Raw genomic sequence first — 25,780 nt, forward strand, 5'->3', positions numbered from 1 at the left:
GGTCTGATGAACCCTCTCTCCCCTTTCAATTAATTCCCAGTTACACGGTCCTGGGGATCATAAAAAATGCCTCTTCCCTGTCTCTCCTCTCCAGGACAAGGAAGTGGCCCGCTCCCGTCCCTCGGTTCCGAAGCTTCTGCCTCCCAGGACAGCCCAGTCCCCCGCGGTGCGAAGGTCGAGGGTGGGGGGAGGAGAGCTGCGTCCTCGGCCTGCGCAGCGCACTGGGGACCCGGAGGCGATGGGGAGGCGGGCGCAGCCGACCCAAGGGTGGAGAAGGGGGACGGCGAAGGACGCGCGTTCCCGGGCTCGTGACCGCCGGCGGCCAGGGGAGCCGGCGCGCAGACAGCCTCGGAGATGGCAGGCGGCGGGGACCGGCGCGTCATGGACACCCTCCACCTGCTGCTGCTGGTGGCCGCCCTGCCCCTGGCGGCCCGGGGCGTCAGACACCGAGGCTCGGCGGACTGGATCCAGGAGAAGGTGAGCGGCTGCCGCTGCGTGACTCTACCTGCGCGGCTGGTGCGGCGTGCGGGCACCCGGGGTCGGGAGATCCCACCTTGGCAGGGTGGGAGGCGGGCAGAGCCGCGCTCACCGGCCCAGGCAGCGGTGCCGGCAAAGGGCACCCGGAGGAATCCGGGCTCTGCCTCCTCGTCGGGGTGCCTCACTGGCCCGGGGGCTGCTTTGGAGACGCCACGGGAGCAGAGTGATGTCACCAGCCTCCCCTCGGCTGCGGTCTGATGCGGGTAGCGATAGGCACAGGAAGTGTGTCTAGCCGGCGGCGCCCGAGCGCGGAGGTGGGGGCGCTTCGCGGCGCCGCCGCCCACTCGGGACCCCAGAGGCCAGCTGTCGCGGCGCTTGGCGGCCGCGGGGGTGCCGGGTGCGCGCGGGGTGTGTGTGTGTGTGTGTGCCCAGCGCTCCCCTACCGCTGCATCCGCGGACGCCCTTGAGACGTTGGAGTTTCCATGCAGTCTCGGGACGGATGTGTGTTACCGTTTGCTTTAGGTTTTTAAGCGCAGCTGCTCTAACTGGAGACCAGCTTCACTTTAAAATATTTTTTTCTTAAAAGAGAATAAATGCAGTTGTCAGAGCGATGGATCTAGCTGTAGGTGGAAATTCATATAAAGAACTTAGGTTGCAGGTTTCCTCTGTGTGAAGTAAATAGGTTCAAAGTTATTTCCTTTTTCTTGTGTAACAGTTTTGAATTCAGGACATTGCTAGGGAATTATGCATACGTTAATGGTATTGGAGTAAAATGGTATGCTTTTAAAAATACTAAGAAAAGCAGTAAAGGGTTGTGAACTTTGACAGTGTTGTGGAACAGATCTTTTAAATGCTTACGGTATGCTTGTATTTCCTCACACGGTGGGAAAACAGGGCACACTGGTGAATGTACCGGCCCTGTCCGGGTCACATGCAGACTCAGACGCAACCACCCGCATGTGTATGTGAATGGCCCACTTCGGTTCTCTGTGTTGTTTCCTTTGCTTCACCGTTTAGACGCTACAACGTGCCCCTGCTTACAGGTGGAGACTACCAGCCACAGGGACCCTGGAGAGGATGTGGGAAGGCAACTCAAGAATAACTGCATTAGAAGAAAAACTTTCCATGGGCGTTCAGTAGGAGTAACATCCTTTAAGGGACATTGAGTCCCATACTTAAGTCCTTTTCTTCTCCACTTCACCCTTAGTACCTTCCTGGTCAGAAATTGGGAAGGGGGCATTAATAACCAGAATATGGAGCCACACCAAATGTGTCTTTCTGATTCATCTAAATGGGTGAATAAGTAAGATGGGAACTGTTTGAATGAGCTGTTCTTTAGGAATCATTTGTAGGCAAGATGCATTTGTAGGTGGGAGAAGGTGTTGGATTCTGGACACGTTTTGAACTAATGAGAACTTAACTTTGGAGAAAAGTCTTTTTAAAGCATGAATCCCTTTTATATTTATTTTAAGAAGCTTCTAGTCACTGTTCTACTAGAAAACTGGATGCTTTCAAATGCCATAAGCAAATGAAGTGAATGGCAAAATCAGCCATGACAATTCCCAATTTCCGGTCCCCTCCTCCCGTATTCTGTAGACCTGCAGGTGGCTGGTACAGTTTGCAGCCTGGGAAATGAATTGGTCCATACTAAAATACATGCCTTCCTGCTATATACGGCATTTAATTATATTAGTCATTGAGGTACACTGGTCTGCCAAAAGCTGAGGTTTAGTAAAGAAAACATTGATTCTGAATCTGTTTTCTTTATTTTGAACTAAAGGTGTGTCTCTTTCAGTGGCATCTAGAGTGTAAAAAACTACTTGATGGTTGAGTTCCGAGGACTGTGATTTGGCTATTTGAAATCTGCAGACATTTTCCCATAGAAGCAGTAATGTAAATGGTTAGATTCTCAGGGTGGCCTACAGGTGTATATTTAGAGGCATTGGCATCTGAGCACCAGGACTCTTATATACAATCAACCTCACAGTGCCCCTGGGGGGAGGGGAGATTCATCCCCAATTTACCCCTGACCACTCCTACACCGGTGAACTGAAGAGCTTTCCTCTGTCTTCTTCCACTCTCTTCTCCAAGGTAAATGAGTCCTGGCTGGTGGTGTAGGAAACAGTGTTCAGTTAGTGAAGGAGGGTGGGACTGGTGGGAGGGTTGGGGGGGCCAGAGCAAGAGCTTATTTCTCTTTTTCTGGGTTATAGTGGACCCTAAATAGAATATCAAAATAGATAGTTTGTTTCTGGAAACTTCTCTCCTATTTCTCCCCTTTCCTGATCTCCCTCTTGGAGCTTGAAGGTTATTATTCTGGGGGTTGACCATATTCCCAAACTACTTCTCTGGAATCCTGTCCCAACTTTGATCTTCAACCCTGTTTCTTTGGTACAGATCCATTCCTTTGGTACAACCTTGTCAACTGGCTATTAAAAAGAATCTCATTACATCAGCCCTCTCTTAGGTGTGAGAGACTGATAGGAAGATGACTGTTAGGAAGTTTGCATTATTTTTTTTAAAGGAAGCTATTAGTTAAAAAGTATGGCTTCTATTGAAATCTCCCAATTATAAAGTTAGCATGCTTATTTTAGAAAATTAGGAAAATACAGAAAAGTAAAAGAAAACTATTGTCAACCATAGTCCCGCATTCAGAGATAATTGCTGTTAACCATTTTGGTATTTTTATTCCTAGTTTCTCTCTCTTTCTCTCTCTCTCTCCTTTCTTTCTATACATATATATATATATCATATTCATATGCACACACATACACGTGTATATATGATATGTATTTTTATTTATAGAAATGGATAACAATTATACCAATCTTGTAGGTTTTTATGAGAATAGAGCTATCCATGTAAAGCACTTAGCACCATGCTGCCCTATAGTAAATGCTCAATAAAGACTAATTGTTTATTTTTAAAAATAACACACATGAATACTTCTTTCATACCAGAGATTATGCTGCATATATGGTTTTATATTTTATTAAGTCACTTAAAAGTATGAGTATCTCCTTGAGCCAGTAAAATTCACTGAAATCATCACTTGATGATTGCAAAATCATCCATATTCTATAATTTATCCTCTTATTGTTGGATATTTAGGTTGTTTCCAAACTTGCTCTTTCATGAAGTTGGGAACCAATGTATTTTAATTGGTAGGATTTTCCTTTATTGTAACAAAGGTGAACATTTCAAGTCATATTGGATGTGGAGGGGCAGATTTTTTGAACAGAGGAACCATATATGGGAGGTTTGGCCTCCCCTAGGGGTCCCTCTCTGGGATCATCTCTGCACGCTGTTACTGCTCTCTTCAGCACTTCCCATTGTTCTGCTTCTGGAGTTACACATATTCTGAAAGTTTTTAGGGTTCCCCTCTTCCATGGTTTTAAAAGTCCTTAACCATTCACCGTTTTACCCACCTTGATTCTTAGGGAAACAGCAATGGAGACTCCAAGGCAGGCATGAGGAGGTCAGTGGTAGGCAGGGCATTGGTGGGGGGAGAAAGACAAAATGTACCATTTTTGAGCTTCTACCACCTGGCGAGTAAGTACTATGACGTCCTTACAGATCATTAAGCCTTTCCTAGTCACAGCCAGTAAGTCAGGGACCTGGGATTTGACTCTCAATTGTCAGTTCAAAGCCTACACTGCTTTTCTTTTAGGTAGAGGACTCCTTGTGTTGAAAGAAGACAGAACTTTATCTTATTCAGTTCTCAACTTTTCCACAACTGCATTTGTCATGTCAGAGGCATCGGACACACGGAAGGGATTTCTGTAAATGCTGGCTGGGTTGAACCTACCGGTAGACACAGGAGTGAATCTGAGCGCTGTCTAGGAGACACTCAAATGGGATGAGAACTGGAATTGAAATTGCTAGGCTTCTATAATGATCTCCCTTTAAGTCAATGGCATGGGACCTCAAATCCCCTCGCAAGTGGGGCCAACTCTACAAATTATGTAATTAAAACCCTCTTTGGCCTGGCACCATCTGATTATCTAGAGGACATGTTTCAGGATATCTGGTTCACACTTCTCTAGCTAAAAGATTCTTGTCACCCAAAGCAGACTTATTGTCCTTTCTGCCTGGCTGAACAGACAAGGCAGGGGCTGTAATAGAGACTCATTCCTCTGAGAATGCCTATACCAAAGAAACTTGTCTATGTGCCTTTTAAGTGAAATAAGCCTAGACTAACTTGGGGTTTGCATTTAACACTGGGCTCAACACTGTTTTTGCCTCATTGACTTTCCTCACGTCCAGCCTACACTTTCTTTCCAGGTTTCTCCTCTCACTCTTTCCTCTTCTCTCCACATAGATTTTTATATTTCCTGGGTTCTGAGAGTGAGGCTCCATGAAAGCTGATTGGGCACCATTTTGGTTGGAAGAGTCCAGTGCTTTTCTGTACAAGGCTTTAATGACTAGGAAGGCTTAAATAATTAACGGAGTGTGGTGGTTTCCCCTTCTCTGTCCTTCACTGACTGGGAAGCTTTTATTTGTATGGTTTTATGGGAGCATCTTTCCTTCCAGGAGGGCAGGGAGAGGGGGGCTCTTTACTGAATCAAGTTGATTAAATGGTTGAGCCCAGGAGATTGAGGAGTAACACATGTAACTCTGGGTATTGAGAAGCATCAGTCAATGGGCCTGTCTGCTGCACTTACCCTTCATTCTTCCACCAAGCAGTTTTTGGTGCTATTTCTCAACTATATTTCATCTACTGTATCTGTTACAGCTGGCAGTGCTGGAGGGTTATTTGTCTTGTTCCTGTTCTTTCTTAAATCTCTTAAGAACTCTTTCATACATTGCCATAAATTGCCTGTTTAAACATGAGCTTGATTTCCTCCCACCGTGGACATGCAGTGAAGGACCTGGTTCACAGGACCCAGGGAGGCTCTGGGATGGAGTAACGGACACTAAACAGAAAAGGAGTCACTGGTCAGACAGCCTTCCTGACACAACAGGTCTCCGTTGTCACAGAGACATTAAAAGAGAGCAAAGACACCAAAATTGAATCACAGCCCTTTCTAGCCCTTTGCAGCAGGTAGCTTCTCGTTTCTCCTGTCTTTATAATTGCTTGGACATTTAACTGATTTGATATTTTTAATGCTCATTTTCCTTTATTATTATGTGTAGACACAGACTGAGTGAAGACAATTTCAGAGAGACCTTTCATCTGTCAATTCCTTATTTGATGACCACACCCAATATTGACTGAGTACTCAGTACGCCCCGGGGTGCCACGTGGCTGCAGGAGGGGCTAGGATATAAAGACAGTCCTTGCCCTCGAAATCAGATGTTAAACAAGTCAACACACCAGAAAGTGGTCTCCAAGTCATAACCTGAGTAAGCAGGAGAGTCAGGTGAAGAGGGAGGAAAAAGCCTGCAAGCTGGAAGTCACCGCAGGCGCAAATGCTGTGACAGGGCAGAGTCTCCCACTGCTTTGGGACTGGGAGGGAGGCCAGGGCGACTGAAGCAGGGTGCACTGGGGCAAGTGGCCCTGCCTGGGGGCGGCGAGGCAGCAGGAAAGACCAGACGGGCTCCTGTCGGCCTGCTTAAGTAGTAATTAACCATAGACGTCATCCCACTTCTTGCCTCCAGTTCCTTCTTCGTCCTTTCACATTTCTGTTGTTTTGTCTGTTAGAGTCAGCTTTCTTCTCAAAGTGCTGTTTGAGAGCTAACTTAAGGACTGAGATCCTGAATGTAGCAAGGAATTTAAAGGCTGCCGTGACAAATCTATGCAGGAAATATATTTAAAAATATATTATGAGTATTATAACAAAGACAAACCTTAAAAGGTTCAGCACAGCATTCACATTTGGGATTACCATCCAGGGTAATGAGGCAGAGCGGCAGGGAGGCAGGGAGGCAGAGCAGAAGGGCACGGGACTGGGAATCCACAGAATCCAGATATTTTCATTGACTTACCTGGAGCTCTCCTACCACCTTGGGAAAATCATCTGGATTTTCCTCAGTTTCCACTGACATAAATCCAGGAGGTTGGACTAGATCATCTCTAAGTTGTCTTTTCAGCTCCAAATTCTATACTTCTTTTGTGTTTGATAGAAGGTAACAGAATGACAACTTGTTGAATGTTTACTATGACTGCTTACATCTATTAGCTCACTTAATTATAATTACTCTAGGAAGTAGGTGATATGATCATTTTACAGATGAGGAAATTGAGCCTTAAAGAGGTTAAGTAACCTCCCAGCGTTACAGCTAGTGAGTGGTGGGGGGCCGAGTTGAGAGTGTGTGTCTGTACCCACAGCCCATGCTCTTTGCATGATCACCCCAGAGGGTAACGTTGAGACATAGCAAAAGGTAGATGAGTGTAAGGCATTGGGCCGTTAGCATTCTTTAATTCCACAGTTTCTCACTAGCTACATGGAGTGAAAATACCTATGTGATTACTGAGATACATACAGCACCAACATGGGAGCTGGGAAGAGCTGGGAAGTAGACAGGGCTCCTCCAGCTTCTGTTTTGCATTCCAAAGAACTTACTATCCTTTCATTACCTTCATCATTCCCCTTAGGGAAGAAATCAGCTGATCATCATGCACTTCCCTGTGGGAAGAGTAACACCTTCCAACACTGAGTGTCTGATAAACATGCAATGAATGAATGATTAATCACAAGAAAATACAGCATGTATAAAGTCATATCCAAAATACAAATTTGATTTTTATGTTTATTTTGGTCTTTAAGTTAAGGTTAACTCAGCTAATAGGTAAATGTTTCTAAGAGTGTGAGTGTTAATAGAATTTTAAAATAATTTTAACTGAAGATAAAAAGTGTACTATCTAGTGGGTTATAGAATCATCAAACTCTGGCTGCAAGGAATTTCAACGATCATCTAGTTTAGAGCTGTCCAATAAAATTATATGATGAGAAGCACGTATGTAATTTTAGGTTCTCTAGTAGCTGCATTAAAAAAGTAAAAAGCAATAGGTGAAATTAATTTTAATGTGTTTTATGTAACTCAATATATGAAATTTCAATATGTAATCACCGTAAGACTTATTAATGGGATTTTTTTATTTTTTTTTAATTATTCAAAGTCTTTGAAATCTAATGTGAATATTACACTTAGAGCCCCTCTCAATTCAACTAGCTACATTTCAAGAGCTTAGTGGTCATATGTGGCTAGTGGCAACCATATTGGACAGTGAAGATGTAGCTCAAATTCCTTTATTAGTTTTTTTCAGGGGAATGAGAAGTTAAGGGACCTACCCAAAGTCATACAACCTATAAACGACAGCCGGACACTCCAAGACAGTGCTTCTTCTATAATGCCACATTGCCTTTTATAAAGTCATTGTGCTAACAAAGTATAATTGTTCTGTTGGCTGCAGTTTTGTAAATGTTGGGTTTTCTTAAGAATAGGAGATCAATAATTGATATTTTAAATCTTAGTTTTACAAAGCACTTGTACTAAAATGATTAAAAGTTACACAGGAAGTGCCAAATACTAATTCTCAGGTTCAATGCATTACGTTCATTTTGTTTTTAAAATAAGCTGCCAAGGGTGGCTCAGGCGGTTAAGCGGCTGCCTTCGGCTCCGGTCATGATCCCAGGGTCCTGGGCCCCACGTCAGGCTCCCTGCTCAGCGGAGAGCATGCTTTTTCCTCTCCCTCTCCCTGCTGTTCTGCCTGCTTGTGCTCTCTCTCTCTCTCTCTCTCTGTCAAATAAATACATAAAATCTTTAAAAAAAAATAAAAAATAAAAAAAATAAAATAAAATAAGCTGCCAAAACAGTGTAACTTTCTAGATCTGAGGGGCCAGTTTTAGAGTTGAGTAGTTTAATTTGCTTTATGACATAAGAGCTCTCTTTTCAGTCTGAGGTTCAAAGGAAATAGTTCTCTATTGCAAATGTCTCAGGGTTAAATCTTGACTATTTTATGAAATGATAGCCAGTTAAATGATGTTATTCAATCCTCAGTATTATCACCAACCAGCCATTTTGAACTCATCATCTCTTCGACAAGTTGCAGAAGGCACCAATATTTCTGAAATGTGGGAAAACGACTTACAACCATTGCTGATAGAGCGCTATCCCGGATCCCCTGGAAGCTATGCTGCTCGCCAGGTAAGGATGCAGCCCACACACCTGGAGGTTGTTGAACACTTTGCTTTCACATGAGAGATATGACACATGTCCCAAGTTCTGAGTTGTCTGATATTCAGATCTGTCATCTCATCTTATTATTCACCAAAATAAGCAACTCAGACAATCAAACAACTGAGAGTGAATGCCTGTTCTGAGCTGAGTGCTACATGTTAATCTAAATCAATTCATGTGTGCAATCTCTGTTGGGGTACAGTAGGAGATAACGTACTAAGTATTCAACTCCTGGTCATTTCTATAACACACCCCTAGGCACCCAACCATGTTTTCTTGGACCCTAACCCCCCCAAACAGCCCTAGGAGGTTCTTGCCTGAAAATTCTGGGCCAAGGGTGAGTTACTGTCCTATCAGGGCCTTCATTCCTCGTGGGAAATTGTATTCTCCCTGGGGGGAAAGTTGAGATCAGTGATAAGCTACTTGCACTAGTGTGGTGCTTCTGAAACTTCCGGCTCTAACCCTTGTTAAAAAAAAAAATAGTAAAAATTTAAAAAAAATTACATTTTATACACACAAAATAAAAATAGATTTAAATGACACAAAAGTCTCATGAAAAAAATCCGCACTCTTCTTACCTGCGTTACCTGGGATTTACTCTGATATTGTTAATTCTATTTTACTAGCTGTTTTGTTTTGTTTTTTAATGCTGGTCATGACCTAGTGAACTGATTTCAAGATCCACTGATTTTTACCATTGCAGTTTGAAAGACGCTGCTGTAGAGAGTAAATTAAACTATAGCTGGGCTAGACCTTGAATGTCTCTGCCTCCTTGGTGCCAGTCCAAAGTGATCTGATATCCTACCTCTGAATGACTGTTTTTTTTTTTTTTCAAAATAGCCCCATTTCAAGGGGCAGCTCGAGAAAAATGGGGAGTGACCGGCCCCTCAAATCCTCCTCTGAGAGTACTCCACCTGCCTAATTCTCCAGGCCCAAAGACCTTGGCACCCCACTTCTGTGCTAGAGTGACACCTGCAAGGCCCAGCAACACAGCTGTTGGGCTCATCCTTTGTGCCCAGTGTATGGCTCCTGCCTTTCTTGTCTAGCCCAGATAGTCATTGTTGTTGCTCCATTAGGCTCCTGTTTCTCCTAAGAAATTAGACAGTGGAGACCCAAAGAGCACCTTAGTTCTTTCTAACCTTTAGGCAGAGTGAGGAATAATAATGATGATGGCTGACTTTCATGGAGAACTGGTTTTTTTTTGTCAAGCACTTTATGGAGTTCTTTGCATGGATTTTCTCATTCGGTCCTGACAACAGTGCTCTCATGTGGGTACTATTATTATCATAGTGCTACAGATCGAAAAGGCACATGAGTTACATGAGTTAACTTTTTCGGACTTATGCACATAGTAGTGATGAGACCAGAATTTGGATCCAAGTCTGCTTGACTTCACTATCTCTAAAGAGCAGTGGCTAGGAGGAACCAACTCTGGAGTATGTGTTCACAGTCTCCAGCTTTGGATCTTCTTTTGCCTGAGTTGGAGAGTGAGACACATACCATTCATTTCAGTGATATTCCCTGGGCCTTAGCTCCCGAGCATTTTCTTTTCTTTTCTTTCTTTTTTTTTTTCCTGAGCATTTCTTAAAGGAAGCTCAGGATGCTTATGGGGACTTTCCAAAATCGTCAGTTCCTCATTAGAAAAAAAAAAAAATTAGGTCTGTAGATTCACTCATTCAATTCAACTTTTTTCATTTCCCCATACCATTTGATCAGAAGGCTCTATATACCCAGAAACATTTATGAATACTTCAGACCTGAGGGTCCTTGCCTGCAGGCTTTAGAAATCCATAAACTCAACAAATATCGCTATTTGGATCTGTATTTAGCTTTCAACAGAATATATAGCATAAATAATACACATAGACACTGTTGTGATTAAAAAATACATTAAATTGACTGAACCCATGACACTTTCCATGCCGTATGGGGTGGAGGCAAATGAGAAGTTTATTGACAGTATTTTGGAATGTGCTGGGACCTGTTTGCTGGGCTGCTTATGCATTTTCTAGCTCACGTGGCAGTAATCTGAACAGGATGGTTATGATAGAAATGTCACTTAGAGATTCAATTTTGTAATTTTTCAAGAAGAAAATCACCATGAATATTTAGAGAGCTGTCCCCTAAGCTGTGGAAGATAAAATGTTTCTGCTTTAGAAGATGAGGTACATGACATTTAGGTTATGATGAGGGAGTTATGCTAATGGACTCAATTTGACCAGGATCAGTACCTGTCACTCAGAACTAAGTTCAAACACGAATGGTGGAAAATCTACTTTTTTTCCTGAGACCTTGTTGAGCACCTGATTAGATGTTTTATCATTTATAGAGTTTCAGGGTTTAGAGAAGACTCTCAAATCTAAAGATACGTGGGCTTGGTATAAAGTTGATTATTGTGTTGACCTTTGCAGTTATCAATAAAGATATGCTTTGCTATAGATTCTTTTTCAAAGAATAATATGGGAACAATGTCCCATAGTCTTCATTTTTTTAAGGGGGGTGCAAATTGTGAGGAAAAAGAGAGAATCCCAAGTAGACTCCATGCTGAGTGCAGAGCGCAATGCGAGGGCTCGATCTCACAACCCTGAGATCATGACCTGAGCCAAAATCAAGAGTCAGATACTTAACCAACTGAGCCACCCAGGCACCCTCCATAGTCTCCATTTTTATTGCCCTGATCAATGAGCCTAAAGATACCTATTGGATTTTTAGAATGTATGTTTTTAGGAGAGATTTTTATTTGTAAAATAAATAGTTTGAGTGAAATTTTGGGGTATTTCAGTGACTTCTCTCTGAGCTAGGAATAAAAAATGGTTTAAAAATCAGGATGATAAAATCTCACTAAGGAGCAAGCCAGAAACTTTGCCTACCAGAGGCAAGCTAGAAACCTCAGGGCTAAAACCCCCTGTAGATGAACAGTACATCTAAGAAGCTGAAGCTGGGCTTCTTTAGCTGAAAGTATGGATATCCCTGGGTTAAGGGTCTTGGGCAGAGAGTGTTCATCGTGGAGCTGGAGAGACTTGTATGTGTACCATCCAAGAAGGAATAGGTACCCTGAAGTCCCCAGTGGCAGAATTCAGCGTCCTGACAATGATCTGTTTGTAGACTTTGTGCAAATACTGTAGAATCTGCTTCCTCCAAACAAACAAACCTGGTCTACTACTATCATTGTTTCTTGGAACCTGGAAATGAGAATTTAAATGAAATTAAATTAGACCCAGGATCATTCACTAATGTTAACCTAAAATGCCCAGGCCTGCCCCCCATGCTGGAAGTAGAATGTCATATTTATGTCTATCTTTCTTTTCCTCTCTCACTCTGTCTCTCTCCTTGTCTCTACCTTTATCCTTTTTGGCTCTATGCAATGTTTGTCTATCTCTGTCTGCATCTCTCTCTGTCTCTATCTATCCATCTCTGTCTCTCTTCATCTTTCTTTTTCTCCCTTCTCCACTCCAAAAAATAAATCAGTAATAATCCAAAATACAATCTATATCCTAAACTGCATTTTGCACTCCTGGTGGGCTTGAGTTCTTTCTACCTGGCTTCAGGAAGCATTCCCTGCTTAGGGCATTCTAGTGAGCAGAACAGTAATTTTGGGAGCCTACTCTAGAGAATTGCAGTGGGAACTTGCAGACTAAGGCTGAAAGCCAAAAGCACAGCAAGGGATATTGGTGACCTAATTAGGGTATGGAGCCAATTCGATTGTTTATAAAGAAATTCGTTGCTAAGATAATTAAATATTTATACTGCATAAAAAAGTTTGCTTCAGGGAGAACCCTTCTGGGGGCATTTGCTGATGCTTTTGTGGATTTTAGTGTCAACATAAGGTGTCAGAAATTATGTCCACAACCTGTTTAGGAGTTGAGAAATGAGTTTGTGTGTGAGACCTTAGCTGAACAAAGCTAACAGATATATATATTTTTAAATCTCTATTCATTTTTGTAAGCATACAGGCTGCTATTGGTTTTGGAGTAGTTCATCATCTGGATACCAGATGTTCTGGAGTATATGCCTTTTTTTTTTTTTTTTAAGATGACCCTTTTTATGGAAAAAAATTTCTTTTCCTTGAATTCTAGGAATAACTATTTTCATATTCTGTGGAAAGCTTATCTGAGGTGCACAGTGATTTCTCTCTATTCAGACTACCAACGTTTGGTATTTAATTTTATGTATTCCCACTGAGACTAATTTATTAGTTATAATCAGCCCATATTTAGTGATAGCTTACTGTGAGCAAAGCCCAGTATTAAGAATTGTGGATGAAAACAAAGCAAATGAGATGTGAACGACGATTTCAAAAAGGTTAGAAACATTTCCTTTTTATTACTTAAAAAAAGAACTTGTAAACTTGAAATCAAAAAGGTAAGGGACTGCATACACATACTATTGTGGCCAAAGTCCACCACACTAAAGAAAGCAGGGAGTGAGAATCAGGAGACTGTTTGTTTATTTGGCTTTTGCGGGGTTTAGTGGAGAATCACTGTCCTCTCTCTGGTTTAGTTAGTTTCCTGGAAGCTTCCTGCCACAGTTTTTCCAAAGCCTTTGCCTTTGTGTCATGTCATGTTAGTTATGACAGGCCACACAAGAGTTGGCTATGCTGGAAAATCTTGTAATTCCTTGGTAGGGGGGAGCCCCCAAAAAACAAACAAACAAAAAAGACAAAACCCTTCCATTCTTTTCCAGTTATTATGAGTTATTTGTTTATCACTTCAAAGTCCATCCCTACTGGATGTTAATTGTGGAACAAATTGCCAGTTCTGGCGATGGTTAGTTTTTCGTTTGATGTTTTAAACCAGTCCTTTCAGGCAAACTTACAAAGACGTATGCAATATTTCAACATAAAATAAAATAAATGAAACCTACTGAGAAAAATGAGGTGAAGGGAAAATGGAGGTGGGAAAGGGCAAGGGAACAGCAGTTAGCTCGCCGTAGCTCCTCACACCATGCATTCTAGGCTCTTCAGGAAGACACTGCCAGACTCAGAAGCAGTGTTTCTTTTCCATCTGCAACCTATCAGCTACCATTTGCTGTTCTTGCCCTCAGAGAGCTGAGGGTAGGAGTTGAGACCTATAGGATCTTAGCATATCTGACTTCTCAAAATGTCTTCTCAGCCTCCTAGAAATATTGCAAGTGGACTTTAATACGTACTGAATTCTACTGACACGTAGAAATGACCCTGCTTTATTGTTAAATGAGAACAGCAAGGGGCAGAATAATGTGTAATGTAGGTCCTATTCCTATAAAAGCATGTACCCCTTCACCAATTACATGTTTGTGTGCTAGTATATGTTCATATAAACAATAAGAATAGTGTGGAAAGATATACATTAGACTCATGGGGCGCCTGGGTGGCTCAGTTGGTTAAGCGTCTGCCTTCAGCTCAGGTCATGGTCTCATGGTCTCAGGATTCTAGGATTGAGCCCCAATGTCAGGCTTCCTGCTCAGTAGGGAGCCTGCTTCTCCCTCTCCCTCTGCCCCTCCTCACTCTCTTTCTCTCTCTCTCAAATAAACAAATAAAATCTTAAAAAAAGAGAAAGATACACATCAGACTATTAACATTGGTTAAGACTAACAATTGATTGGGATTGCTTTGCAGGGCGACAGTTAGGGGAGAGGGAGAGGGATAGCTTTTCCTTTAATCATCCTTGCTATTAATTCTGTAACCATGTGTTGCGCTTTTAACTTGAAAGGCATCACACAAAATTAAAAAATATATATATTTATATAGTTAACCAGTGGAAACTGTCCAGATCTGAAATTTTGGTTTTTCTTTTGATCAGCACATCATGCAGAGAATTCAGAGACTTCAAGCTGACTGGGTCTTGGAAGTAGACACCTTCTTGAGCCAGACACCCTATGGGTACCGGTCTTTCTCAAATATCATCAGCACCCTCAATCCCAGTGCTAAGCGACACCTGGTCCTCGCCTGTCACTACGACTCCAAGTATTTTCACCCTTGGGACAACCAGGTGTTTGTGGGAGCCACTGATTCAGCCGTGCCATGTGCAATGATGTTGGAACTTGCCCGTGCCTTAGACAAGCAACTCCTTTCCTTGGAGGTATTTGTTTCCTCCTCGTAGATTCTTGGGATAAAACACATTAGAAGAACTCAGAGTGAATTCTAGAATCCGTGGTGGGGGGGGGGGAGTAAGAAGGCCATTTAGAAATGTAGACTTTCAGACATTTTGTGCTAATTTGTTGCAAAATGATGTGAGGTTGAATGAATATTAATTGGAAGATTACACTATGATACGCAAAAGTGAATTTATTCACTGGCACTTGATTGCTTAATTTGGCATACATATTAAATGAAATACTACATTTCTTTGCGAAAAATGAAGCAGGTGGACGTTTGGTACAGGCGTATGTATGAGAAGTATGTTTTTTTCTTCTTGTTTCTGTAGCCACGAAACATCACAACCTTCTAATCTGAGAGATGTGGCTCTTGAGTTGGGGGGAGGGGGCCACTGTAAAGTGGTGCTAAGAGTGGGTAATTCAGACATATCAAGATGAAAAGCATGCAGCAGAAATGCATTATTGTTATTATCTGTGAATCTCGGCTCAATTTTATGTAGCATAGTAGAGCTTTTGTTATGTTCTCAGTTCAAAATACTTCTGGGACTCTCAGATGTTATTTCAGTCCCTGTTCTTAAGGGTATATTGGAAAAAAGTGCTAAGCTAGATGAAGACATTTTGTTCAGATATCACCCATAACCAAGTAAACACAACAAAGCAAAACCAAAAATCTTGGTTCGCAGGCAACAAATACCTTTTTTCCCCCTCAGAGCTTTATGAAGGGGCCAGCCTTTGCTACAATGGGGGTAAAGAAGTAAAAGGTTTATCTTGTAATGGAAGTAGTAGAGATATTGGATCTATTTTTGCTGGATATGCTGAACTTGAAGAAAGCAAGAATTGTTTGTAACCTCTCCGCATCCTTTTCACCATTTTTTGTTTTGTTTTGTTTCTTGAACCTTCTATAATGTCTTTGTCTCATTCTCTGCTCTGCTTTCAACTAATACCTTTCCCCAGCAATTGGGTGAGAGAGTTCAGAAGCTGATTATAAAAGTCTAATTTTTCATGTTTGCATTCTAGGGTAAGGACTTTAAGTGAAAGGCATAGTCTGTGTAGTGGGTGTGTTTTCTCTGGGTGAGTTCCTTTGCCTTTTTCTATGTAGTTCATACCTGCTTTTAGTGACTAGAAACAGAAAGGGCTGAATGAGTTGTTGGTTGGACACCCCCATTTTAAAAAATACACATGCATTCTCTTAATTACCTTTTCTCATAGAAGTAGCAGTGATGTGGACAAATAAAAAAAAGGACTAGTTTTAATTGAAATGTGAAGAGTTTCAGATTCATTTTTCCAGTCGTATTTTAACTAAACGTGTATTAAGGAGTTGTTTTAAGTTCTTCAGCTGTCATGGATTAGGTAGGTGGTAGTGGAATGTGACGTGGGAGAGGACAGGAGAATAGACTAGCTTATGGCTCCAACTCTGTGCAGCCCTCCAGTGGTAAGATTACAGTTAGACATTCCCATCTTTTGCCTTCCCAGTGTAGCAGGTTCTAGGTTCTCATTCCTTGACTCTGGACTTGGTTGTTTGATTGTCTTGGCCAATGGGATGCTAGTAGATGTGACAAAAACAGAGACTGGAGATGAGCTTGTGTAATGGGGCTTGATTTCTCGTATCTTTGCCATAAGGGCATGCCCTGGTTGGCCCGCTGATCCACTGGGGAGGATAAGACATGTGGAGCAGAGCCAACCTTAATGATGGCATGGTGAGGCAGAGCTCCTCCCACCAAACCCAGTCTAGATCAGTTGTCCCCCAGCTGATCTACAGACTCAGGAGGACACATGAGTGTTGCTTTAAGCCCCTCAGTTTGGGGTGGGTTTTTTGGGGGGAGTGGGTTTTTATAACTTATTATTGCGGCATTAGCCTCGGATGGGGAAAGACCACAGATAATTCACCTACTTGTTGACCCTGGCAACTAGACATTTATCATAGTACCATGAAGGACTGAAAGACCTTCATAAATCAGGCTACATAGATTTTCCCAGCTCCAAGACTGTTGTTACCAGAAATCGAGGGCCACTGTTATTGTCCTGCTAATCCTGAACAAAACAAAAAGAGCAGGGTGGCTCATGGGACTCAGGATCATTGTCCACATAGTCTACTCTTGTCTTAATGATTGGAACAGAAAGTAAACCATTGCACTGAACACTAGAGTCACTCAGCTGTTGAAATTTCAGTGAGGCACCTGAACATTTAAGCCTACAAAGTGTGAAAACTACCTGCTTTTGCTTCTTCCCTAGGCATAAGTGGAATCTCTGGTCCCAGGCAATTTATTCTGCTCTGGCATTTCATTATTATGCTCTTTGGTTTGGAGTTAGAACTTTGGAACCAGTCAAGGCCCTTTAAACGACTGGAAACTTAGCATGTCTCCATTGAAGTATGTACCTTATACCTTTTGTCAATGAGAAAATCTGTTTAATTACTTAGTAGTTATTAAACCCTGAATACGTATGTATTGTACAGACAAACACATCCTGTGCTTAATGCTGTCAGGAGTTATGGAGAGACTCAAGAGTGTAATAAATTATCCTTTTCTTGTCATCTAATTAAGGAGCGATATTAAAACAATTGCAATGATTAGCATACAGAGATAACTTAGTTTTCAGATGATAAAGACATTTTTTTCCATCTTAGGAAATCACCCTAAAACAATCAGGAAAATTCCATCTTTGAAGAAACTAGGGAACATTGTGTTAATGGGAACCACAATATGAAGACAGAAGGTAAATGGAGAAATGGCAAATGACATAACCAAGTAGAGAGAAGTCATATTCCCCAGAGTGAGGAGGAAATGGAGAAGTCAGTGGTCCCCTGACAGAATCCTGGAGTGGCTCAGGGATTGGTGGAGAAAGTGAGGGAGGTATAAGTGAGGCTGGGGCGGGGGGCAGCATTTATAAGTCCGCACAAAGAGCGCTGGGATATGTAGATGAAAATACCAAGTAGGCACCCGATTGCCCCACAGTGAAGCCAACCAATCCGTGTCTCTAATCAATGTTTTAGTACATTATTCTTTATTTTTTTAAAGATTTATTTATTTGTTTATTTTTAGAGAGTGGTGGGGAGAGGGGCAGAGGGAGAAAATCTCAAGCAGACTCTCTGCTGAGCACGGAGCCCAACATGGGGCTCAATCCCACGACCTTGTGATCATGACCTGAGCTGAAATCAAGAGTTGGATGCTCAACCAACTGAACCACCCAGGCACTCCTAGTACTTTACTCTTTAATATGAATGAACACAAAGGACGACCAGATATTTGAGGACAGTCTCCAGCATGAAAGAAAGGGAGTAAAACAATATGAATTGAAAAATGAATTCAAAGGAAATAAAGCACAAGGAGCAGGAGATAACTTAAGGGACACTGTTTTAAATATCCTTAGAGATTAAAAAAAATAAAAAAATAAATATCCTTAGAGAGATAAGATGAGACATGCTGTCCATAACAGATTAGGGAGATCTCAGATTCAGTTCAGTCTGATGGGAGCATATCCCCAGTACTGTGCTGAGGTGGAGAGAGCGAATGGTTGTATATTTTTCTCCAGGCAGGTCTGCTGCATGCAGGCATAAAGTAGGCAGAAAGTTGGTCTAAAGGTTATATTTTTGCCATGTGAGTTTGACGAAGGCAGAGAGAGGCCAGGGAGTTGAGGATGTATGCAAATGAGTGGTTAGAATGATTGTGGAATTTAAGCTGAATATGGAGTGAAGGACTTCATGGGATTGAAGGACTGTGAACAGGTGAAGGATTCAATAGATCAGGGATGTTTGTGGGGCTGGAGGACTGTGGAGGGTAGGGTACCAGAAGGACTCATGTGAAAAGAGAGGTGACAGTGAAAAGTATAAAATCGATCAGAATCCTACTAGCCCTTCTAAGTTCTGCTCAAATATTGACTCATAATGTCTTCCTTGACACCCCAAGGATTTGACGTCTCATTTTTTTTTAAATTTAGCTTTGTGCAGTGGCAGTATCCTAGCCAATGAGGTTTATCTGAGGCGCGATTATTGCTAATTGAAAACTTTTTTTAAATTTTATTTTAGTCACCATACATTACATCATCAGTTCTTGATGCAGTGTTCCATGATTCATTGTTTGCGTATAACACCCAGTGCTCCATGCAGTACGTGCCCTCCTTAATACCCATCACCGGGCTAACCCGTCCCCCCACCCCTCTCCCCTCTAGAACCCTCAGTTTGTTTCTCAGAGTCCATCGTCTCTCATGGTTCATCTCCCCCTCCGATTCCCCCCCCCTTCATTTTTCCCTTCTTACTATCTTCTTTTTTTTTAACATATAATGTATTATTTGTTTCAGATTGACCTCTCATTCTATCCAATTCCCAGAAAAGTTTTATGTTGCATCTGTGACCCTTGGCACACTTTGTCCTGTTCACATATTTGTTTTATCTTTCCTGACCCAAGTGACGTGTAGACTCCTTCAAAGGAGAGGCTGTAATTATTATTCTTTGAGTCCCTGTTGCATTCCTAAGGCAGATCCTTGAACCTAGATTCAGTGAAAAAATTACAGACTCAAATAAAGTGGGAAACAAGGAAGATTTGCAGTTGTTTCAGGTTGTGTTCCCTGGGACGCACACTGACATGGAGTTTAGCATTTAGGTCCTTTCTGAGGGAGTAGCCCTGGTTTAAGAGCTGCCGCAAGGAGGGGAGAGAAATGGGATTAGGCAGAGGAAGAAGTCAATCCGCCGTGCAGGTTCAACAATAGGCTCAGCCAACCCTGGGGAGCTCTGGAGGTGGAATGGTCGTATAGAGCCCGTAGGACCTGCTTAGATCAGTCATTGGATATAGGACACGCCCATGGCTGAGGCAGTCCCTAAAAGGACTAACAGCTGAAGACCTGAAGACAGCTCTCCTGGTGGCAGGGGCAACACACCCTTCTCGAAGGAAACTGGGTGTGTATCACCTTGTCCACAATGACAATTTCACAGTTTCAAATTTCTCTAAGGAATTAGAAAACATATAAAACTTCTGTATTCAGAGAGAGTGGGGAAAAGTAAAATTTACATGGGTGAAGACCGTGGGAAATGGGATGATTTTTGGAGGTGAAGTGGTACAAAATCCATTTTGGCAATTTTCACCTGCTTTGGTATCTTCCTTTTCTTCGTGGCCTGTCTTTTTGCCAGGTTAATAGGAAACCATGCTGTTTTTTTAAATCCTCACAGTGTTTTTGTGATCTTTTTACTATTCTTTTTTACCAGAATATTCCAGATTCCAAGCCAGATCTCTCACTGCAGCTAATTTTCTTTGATGGGGAAGAGGCTTTACTTCATTGGTCTCTTCGTGATTCTCTGTATGGGTCTCGGCACTTAGCTCCCAAGATGGCATCAACCCCGCACCCACCTGGAGCGAAAGACACCAACCAACTGCACGGCATGGTTAGTCTGGGGAATTCTCATGGTGCTGCAGCTGCAGGCTCTGCCTCAAAGGAAAACAAAGCTAGCGCCAATTAAAGACCTAAAAATGCCACGGCATTCTTGGAGCAGAGTGTTTATTATAGAACATTCCTTGGCAGGCATTGGGCTTTTGAGGAATCCCAGAACTAAAAGGAATGATTCTGGGTTAGAAGTTATGTTTGACTGAGCTTAATTAAAATGATGTAAAAAAATCAGATTAAGAAGACATCAGATTCAGTTCGATCCAATGGGAGCACGTTCCCTAGTTCTGTATAGAGATGGTGAGAGCAAATCCCTTCTTTGAGGCCTCTATAAAGCCTGAGGAGGGTGAGGTCTTGGGAACTGGAGTGTGAGTGAGACATGGTATAGGGGATGGGAGTGAAGAATTTCCTTGGTGACCTCAAAAAGTGTTATAATGACTCTGAGTGTATATGTGACATTGTGTCCGATGTGTTTTGGTCTAATTTGTTGCCATAGGGATGGAAACATTTTTGATGCTGCCTTAAAATCCTGCTCTTATTATCAAGTGATGGGTGCAACACATGGTTCCATTTTAATTCGCATTTCTGGGCCCATCCCTAGTCCCTCACCTCTCTCTACTCTGTTTTTTTTCCCATATATGACCTTCACGCAGTCTTACATCCTCACTAACCCCAGCTTGGAACCTCATGCTACCCTTGAAATTTCATTTCACCCTGTGCCTTCATCCATTCCTGCCTTCACCCTACCTGTGAACTGAAAGCCTATTCTTAACCCCCTCCACGCATCCCTTTCCTTTGCCATATCACTGACCTTCACCCTGTGAGTCCAGATGGCCACATTTTGTGTCCTCTGTGGCTCTTAACACATCATGCTGGCATTCCCTCCACCTTGTTGTTTTTTGGCAGCTCATAATGGGGCCGGGGAGTATGGTTGGCTCCTCATTCAGTCCTTTGGCGTAGCTAAAAAGCATTCAGAGGAGGAGAGACCAGGTTGATCAGGAGGAGGAACAAAGTTATTTATCAGTCCAAATATATGAATCCATAATGATGGTTAAGGCCTTTTTTATTCCCCCCCAAAAAACTCTTAGTAGCTTATCCAACCTTGTAAATATAGTCTTATTTCAAACAAACTTATTTTCCCTCAATGAATACATTTAATCATCACTCATGAGCTAATAGGTATTATGTCTTTAGAATCATAGACTCCGTAGGTATTTATCTACTATGTGTCAGGATCTGTGCTACATATCTACCCACATGTTATCTCATTTATATAAATCAGGAGTTCTTAATGTGGGGGTTAGTCTTCAGGGAGTCCTCAAGCCTGCTGATGTTTTATGGCTCAAACGAGAAACACTGGAGTAATTATGGAGACTTATCAGAAGGGGCCTTTAAAAACCAGCAAGTTTGAGCTTCTGGTTTGATGGAAAAGAAAATGGAGATCCAGAGACAGTAGGTCACAGAGCCGTAGTCAAGCAATATTTCCTTTATGCTGCTTTGAGGAATAAATAGTTACTACCCAAGTGCTTTCCTGTAGGGAGCTCTAACATTTATAGACTATGGATATAAGGACTAATTAGAATGGAACAGAGAGGCTTGGAATCCCATCTGAAAATAAAAGTAAATTTATTCTTTTTTGATCTACAAAATATTATCTAAATGTCCTCTTTCTAATTTATCCTTAATGATATGCTTTTGGGGTTACAGACACAAAAATCTACATTTTGCCATTTGTCCCCATTGCATAAGCAAGATTTTTTAAAAGTTCTTCAAAATATCTCCCTCGCCCACTCCCCCTGCTGTGTTCCCTCTCTCACTGTGTCTCTCTCTGTGTCAAATAAATAAATAAAATCTTCAGAAAAGGGGGCGCCTGGGTGGCTCAGTCATTAAGCATCTGCCTTCGGCTCAGGTCATGATCCCAGGGTCCCTGCTGAGCAGGGAGCCTGCTTCTCCCTCTCCCACTCCCCCGGCTTGTGTTCCCCCTCTCACTGTGTCTCTCTCTGTCAAGTAAATAAATACAATCTTAAAAAAAAAGTTCTTCAAAATAATCAGCTTACAATGTTATTAAACCTTTTGTTCACTTATAGAGCTCCCTGGATTATTCTTAATTGTTAAAATGCGGTTAGTTTTGACTGATTGTTTTTTTCCATTGATGAATATGAAACGTGTTTTGGTGACAGGGATTAAACAATTTTTTTTTCTCTCTTAGGATTTATTGGTCTTATTGGATTTAATTGGAGCTCCCAACCCAACATTTCTCAATTTTTTTCCCAAATCTGCCAGATGGTTTCATAGACTTGAAGCAATTGGTAAGCACCACTGTCACTAAATAGCCAACTTAGTTCCTTCCTACGGACAAACACTACATGTTAAAATTTAAAATTTATAACAAAAAAAAAAGAAAAAAGAAAATTCAAAATCTATGACTTAAATATATGATTTGAAAATATACTTTGCTGGCTTTTTTTCTTGCTTTACTGATTAGTTTATTGTTCCTATTTATCTTTTTCAGTAGGCCCACTTTATTTCCCTGCATGAGACTACATTTGGAACTGGAAACATACAAGGCTACCTTTAATATTTGCATATCCCTAGCAATGGTTGGAAAATATTTTCTCAGAGTCCTGTGTGCAGTGTATGGAATGCATGTCTAGGGAAAACACTCAGAAAAGCATGCTGGCTATTGATGACTGTTATGATCCTTATGATACCAAAAGGCATTCTTTAATTTTTCATTCTTTTTTTTGTCTCTGTCTTTGTCAACTTCTATTTCCTACCTTGTTCAGACATGATTTTCCTTTAAATCTAGAACCATCTCGATTTTCTAAGGAAGTAAGAGATCGGAATGCAAGAGAAAGCCAGGATCCTTCAAAAGTCATTTAAGGGACAGTGTTGTGTCAGTTAAATGACAGTAGACTAGTCTAGACCAGGTCAAGCCAGGCCAGACAAAGAAACAAAATAGCTATGGCTCAAAAGAGAGATGTGGGCTTTGGAGAAGGAAAAGGGAAATAACTTCTTTCCTTCATACTTGCACTACTCCTTCCTACCTCGTAACACATGCACACACACAGAGCCAATTGGCATCAGGGGGAGATGAAAATGAGATAGATCTTTAATGATAAATGATAAAATCCAGGCCAGAAGACCTGCTTTTGAGGCAAGAAACTTCAGGCTAGGAATTCCTTAGTAGCTACATAAACTTCCTGGAGTGGGATAGCATTGCATTTTTTCTAAGCAGCGGGGAAAAACACTACCCTCTCAATTCATACTTTTGCCATGAGTTCAGAATTTGCCAGTATCCAAATCTAGAATATTATAAGAGAAACTTTTACCTGAGTCTCAGGCAAACCTGTGTCCCTCCCCTCCCCCCAACCTTTTTCCTGTGGTTTTTCTCATTCTCCATCTCTCCATTGTCCCACTCACTATCTACCTCTAAGGAGGTCCTTATGTGTAAAGCTAGAGCCCATGTGTGGTTCTTCTTTCCATGTATGTACCCAAGTTCAGCCCAGATGCTTACTGTCAGGGGTGTAGTTGGGCTCACGGCTGCATATTGTTTAAAAAGTGATGGCCACATATGCTGAGATTTCAAATTCCTTCTGCATTCTGAGCATTGTTCAGATAAGAATTGATAATCATCTACTGTCTAATTGTCATCTGCAGAACATGAACTCCACAGATTAGGTTTGCTTAAGGATCACTCTTCGGAGAGGTGGTATTTCCAGAATTATGGTTATGGAGGTGTGATTCAGGATGACCATATTCCATTTTTAAGAAGAGGTAATGTGTGTGTATGTGCGGGCACATATGCATTTTTTACTTATTGTATATTTATTGTATTTTGTGTATTTGCAACAATCTAGAAGGGTGAGGAGCCATTACATTTAATTACTCGATAGATTAAATCATCCACTAATCATCTCACGACTTCTATTTTTTTCATGAAAGTCATTCCAAATCCTTAAGCCCCCACCCCCATTCCAGAATATTCATAAAAGCTCATATTCTACTGACCTTGCCTTCTTACTCATAGGGTAAGATTATAGTCTTACACTTTGTGTAACTCTGGTGTTTTTTGATTAATAGGGAAGCAATACCCTTGATGTCAATGGTGGAAGTCTAAATCAACTCAAGGGCTCTTGTAGTAGCCTCCCAATTGGTCTCTAGCTTTTGCTGTTGCTTCCCTATTCTTTACATAGGAGCTAGAGTTATCTTTTAAAAATGTAAATCAAATTATGTTTCTTCCGGAGGTCTGGGTGGCTCAGTCCATTAAGCATCTGCCTTCGGCTCAGGTCATGATCCCAGAGTCCTGGGATTGAGTCCCGCATCGGGCTCCCTGCTCAGTGGGAATCCTGCTTCTTCCTCTGCCTGCCTCTCCCCCTGCTGTGCTTTCTCTCTCTCTCTCCCTTCCTCCCTCTCTGACAAATAAAGAAATAAAATCTTTAAAAAAATTATGTTTCTTTCTTGTTTTAAAGCTCTGGTGGCTTGCCATCATGTAGAATAAGACCCAAAGTCTTTACCATGACCTACAAATGCCTCCTTTTTCTGACTCTGTTCCTCGCCAACATCTCCTCCTGCCTTTCTCTGTAATTACTGCTCTGATCCAGCTACATTGTCCTCCTACTGTTCCTCAAGCAGGCCAAGCATACTCCTACCTCAGGACCTTTGCACTTACTAATCCTGCTGCCTGGAATGCTCATCCTCAGATCTTTGCCCAGCCTGCTTTCTCCTTTGTTGCATGTCTCTAACTAAATGTGAGATTCTCAAAGAGGCCTTCCCTGACTTTAAATACATCTTTCTTGGTCCAGCTGTCTGCCCCTCATTCTCTATTCCCCTACCTTGTTTTATTATTCTTTAGAACCCTTATCATTCTCTAAAATTACTTTTATATTTGTTTACTTGTTTCTTTCTTTACTGGAATGTAAGCTCTGGAGGAGTAGGGCTTTGCGTTTTCACTGATGAAATCTCAACATCTCGAATAGTGACTGGTACGTAGTAGGCACTTTATAATTATTTACTGAATTAATAGACATTTGGTTAATGAATGAGTGGCTTTGGAGTAAAAGGGTAAGATACAAGGAAGTACATAGAAAATGCTAAATTATCAGCTGTCTTTATATGGAACCGAGCTCCCACTCAGACTTGTGCTTGAAGAATGATACTTTCTACTTTACTCTGTGGAAACACACACTAAATTACCATTTGGTTCTTTCTTATTAGGTGTTCCAGTTTTGCATCTGATCCCATTTCCTTTCCCTGAAGTCTGGCACACCATGGATGACAACGAAGAAAATTTGGATGAAACAACCATTAACAATCTAAACAAAATCTTACAAGTCTTTGTGTTAGAGTACCTTCATTTGTAATATTCTGTCTTGGTTTATGGTAATTGTATCCAGTTTCACATTCAGAAGTCAAGGCACAACTTAAAATAATCTCACTCTGGACAAATGTCATGTGGAACTTCCATCCTATAGATTCATTCTGTAGGTGTCTTTGAATATGTGATCAATAAATTCTAGATTTACCTCGTGTCCTAAATCGTTCATTAATTTTCATCTAGAGATGAAGAAAGAAAAATGTTAGGAAAGCAGAAAATAAATATCTTTAGATAAGAAACTATGAAACTAAATCAGATTCATATATACAGTATTATGGTCTTCCAAATAGTACTTAGATATGATGGCGATGTGCAATGTGTAGCCTTGGTTTTATGGTTTTTTTTTTACTTGAGAAT

The 25,780-nt window shown here is 41.5% G+C and overlaps 1 protein-coding gene and 1 non-coding gene across 2 annotated transcripts; both read left to right on the forward strand.

Annotated features, from left to right (window-relative positions):
- The first annotated feature begins 214 nt into the window (after window positions 1–214).
- On the forward strand, window positions 215–25,571 carry QPCT (glutaminyl-peptide cyclotransferase). Its single transcript, XM_025868073.2, has 7 exons — window positions 215–477; window positions 8,419–8,565; window positions 14,379–14,657; window positions 19,871–20,047; window positions 22,256–22,355; window positions 23,707–23,823; window positions 25,264–25,571. Exons 1-7 carry the CDS (start codon window positions 355–357, stop codon window positions 25,407–25,409), a joined length of 1,089 nt encoding a protein of 362 aa, XP_025723858.1. The 5' UTR covers window positions 215–354; the 3' UTR covers window positions 25,410–25,571.
- LOC112821351 (U4 spliceosomal RNA) lies at window positions 18,608–18,747 on the forward strand. The gene has a single exon (XR_003207411.1). It is a non-coding gene; the product is annotated as a U4 spliceosomal RNA (small nuclear RNA).
- Window positions 25,572–25,780: the final 209 nt, after the last annotated feature.

This window comes from Callorhinus ursinus, unplaced genomic scaffold (assembly GCF_003265705.2).
Source record: "Callorhinus ursinus isolate GAN/ISIS: 27379988/994484 unplaced genomic scaffold, GSC_fseal_2.0 scaffold10, whole genome shotgun sequence".
Lineage (NCBI taxonomy): Eukaryota > Metazoa > Chordata > Mammalia > Carnivora > Otariidae > Callorhinus > Callorhinus ursinus.

What these genes read in the sequence shown, in the direction of transcription:
- QPCT (XM_025868073.2), top strand. Translation starts at nt 355, where the DNA reads ATGGCAGGCGGCGGGGACCGGCGCGTCATGGACACCCTCCACCTGCTG. An exon ending in CGGACTGGATCCAGGAGAAG is followed by an intron (nt 478 to 8,418) that starts GTGAGCGGCTGC and finishes TTCAATCCTCAG; the next exon opens with TATTATCACCAACCAGCCAT. An exon ending in AGCAACTCCTTTCCTTGGAG is followed by an intron (nt 14,658 to 19,870) that starts GTATTTGTTTCC and finishes CTTTTTTACCAG; the next exon opens with AATATTCCAGATTCCAAGCC.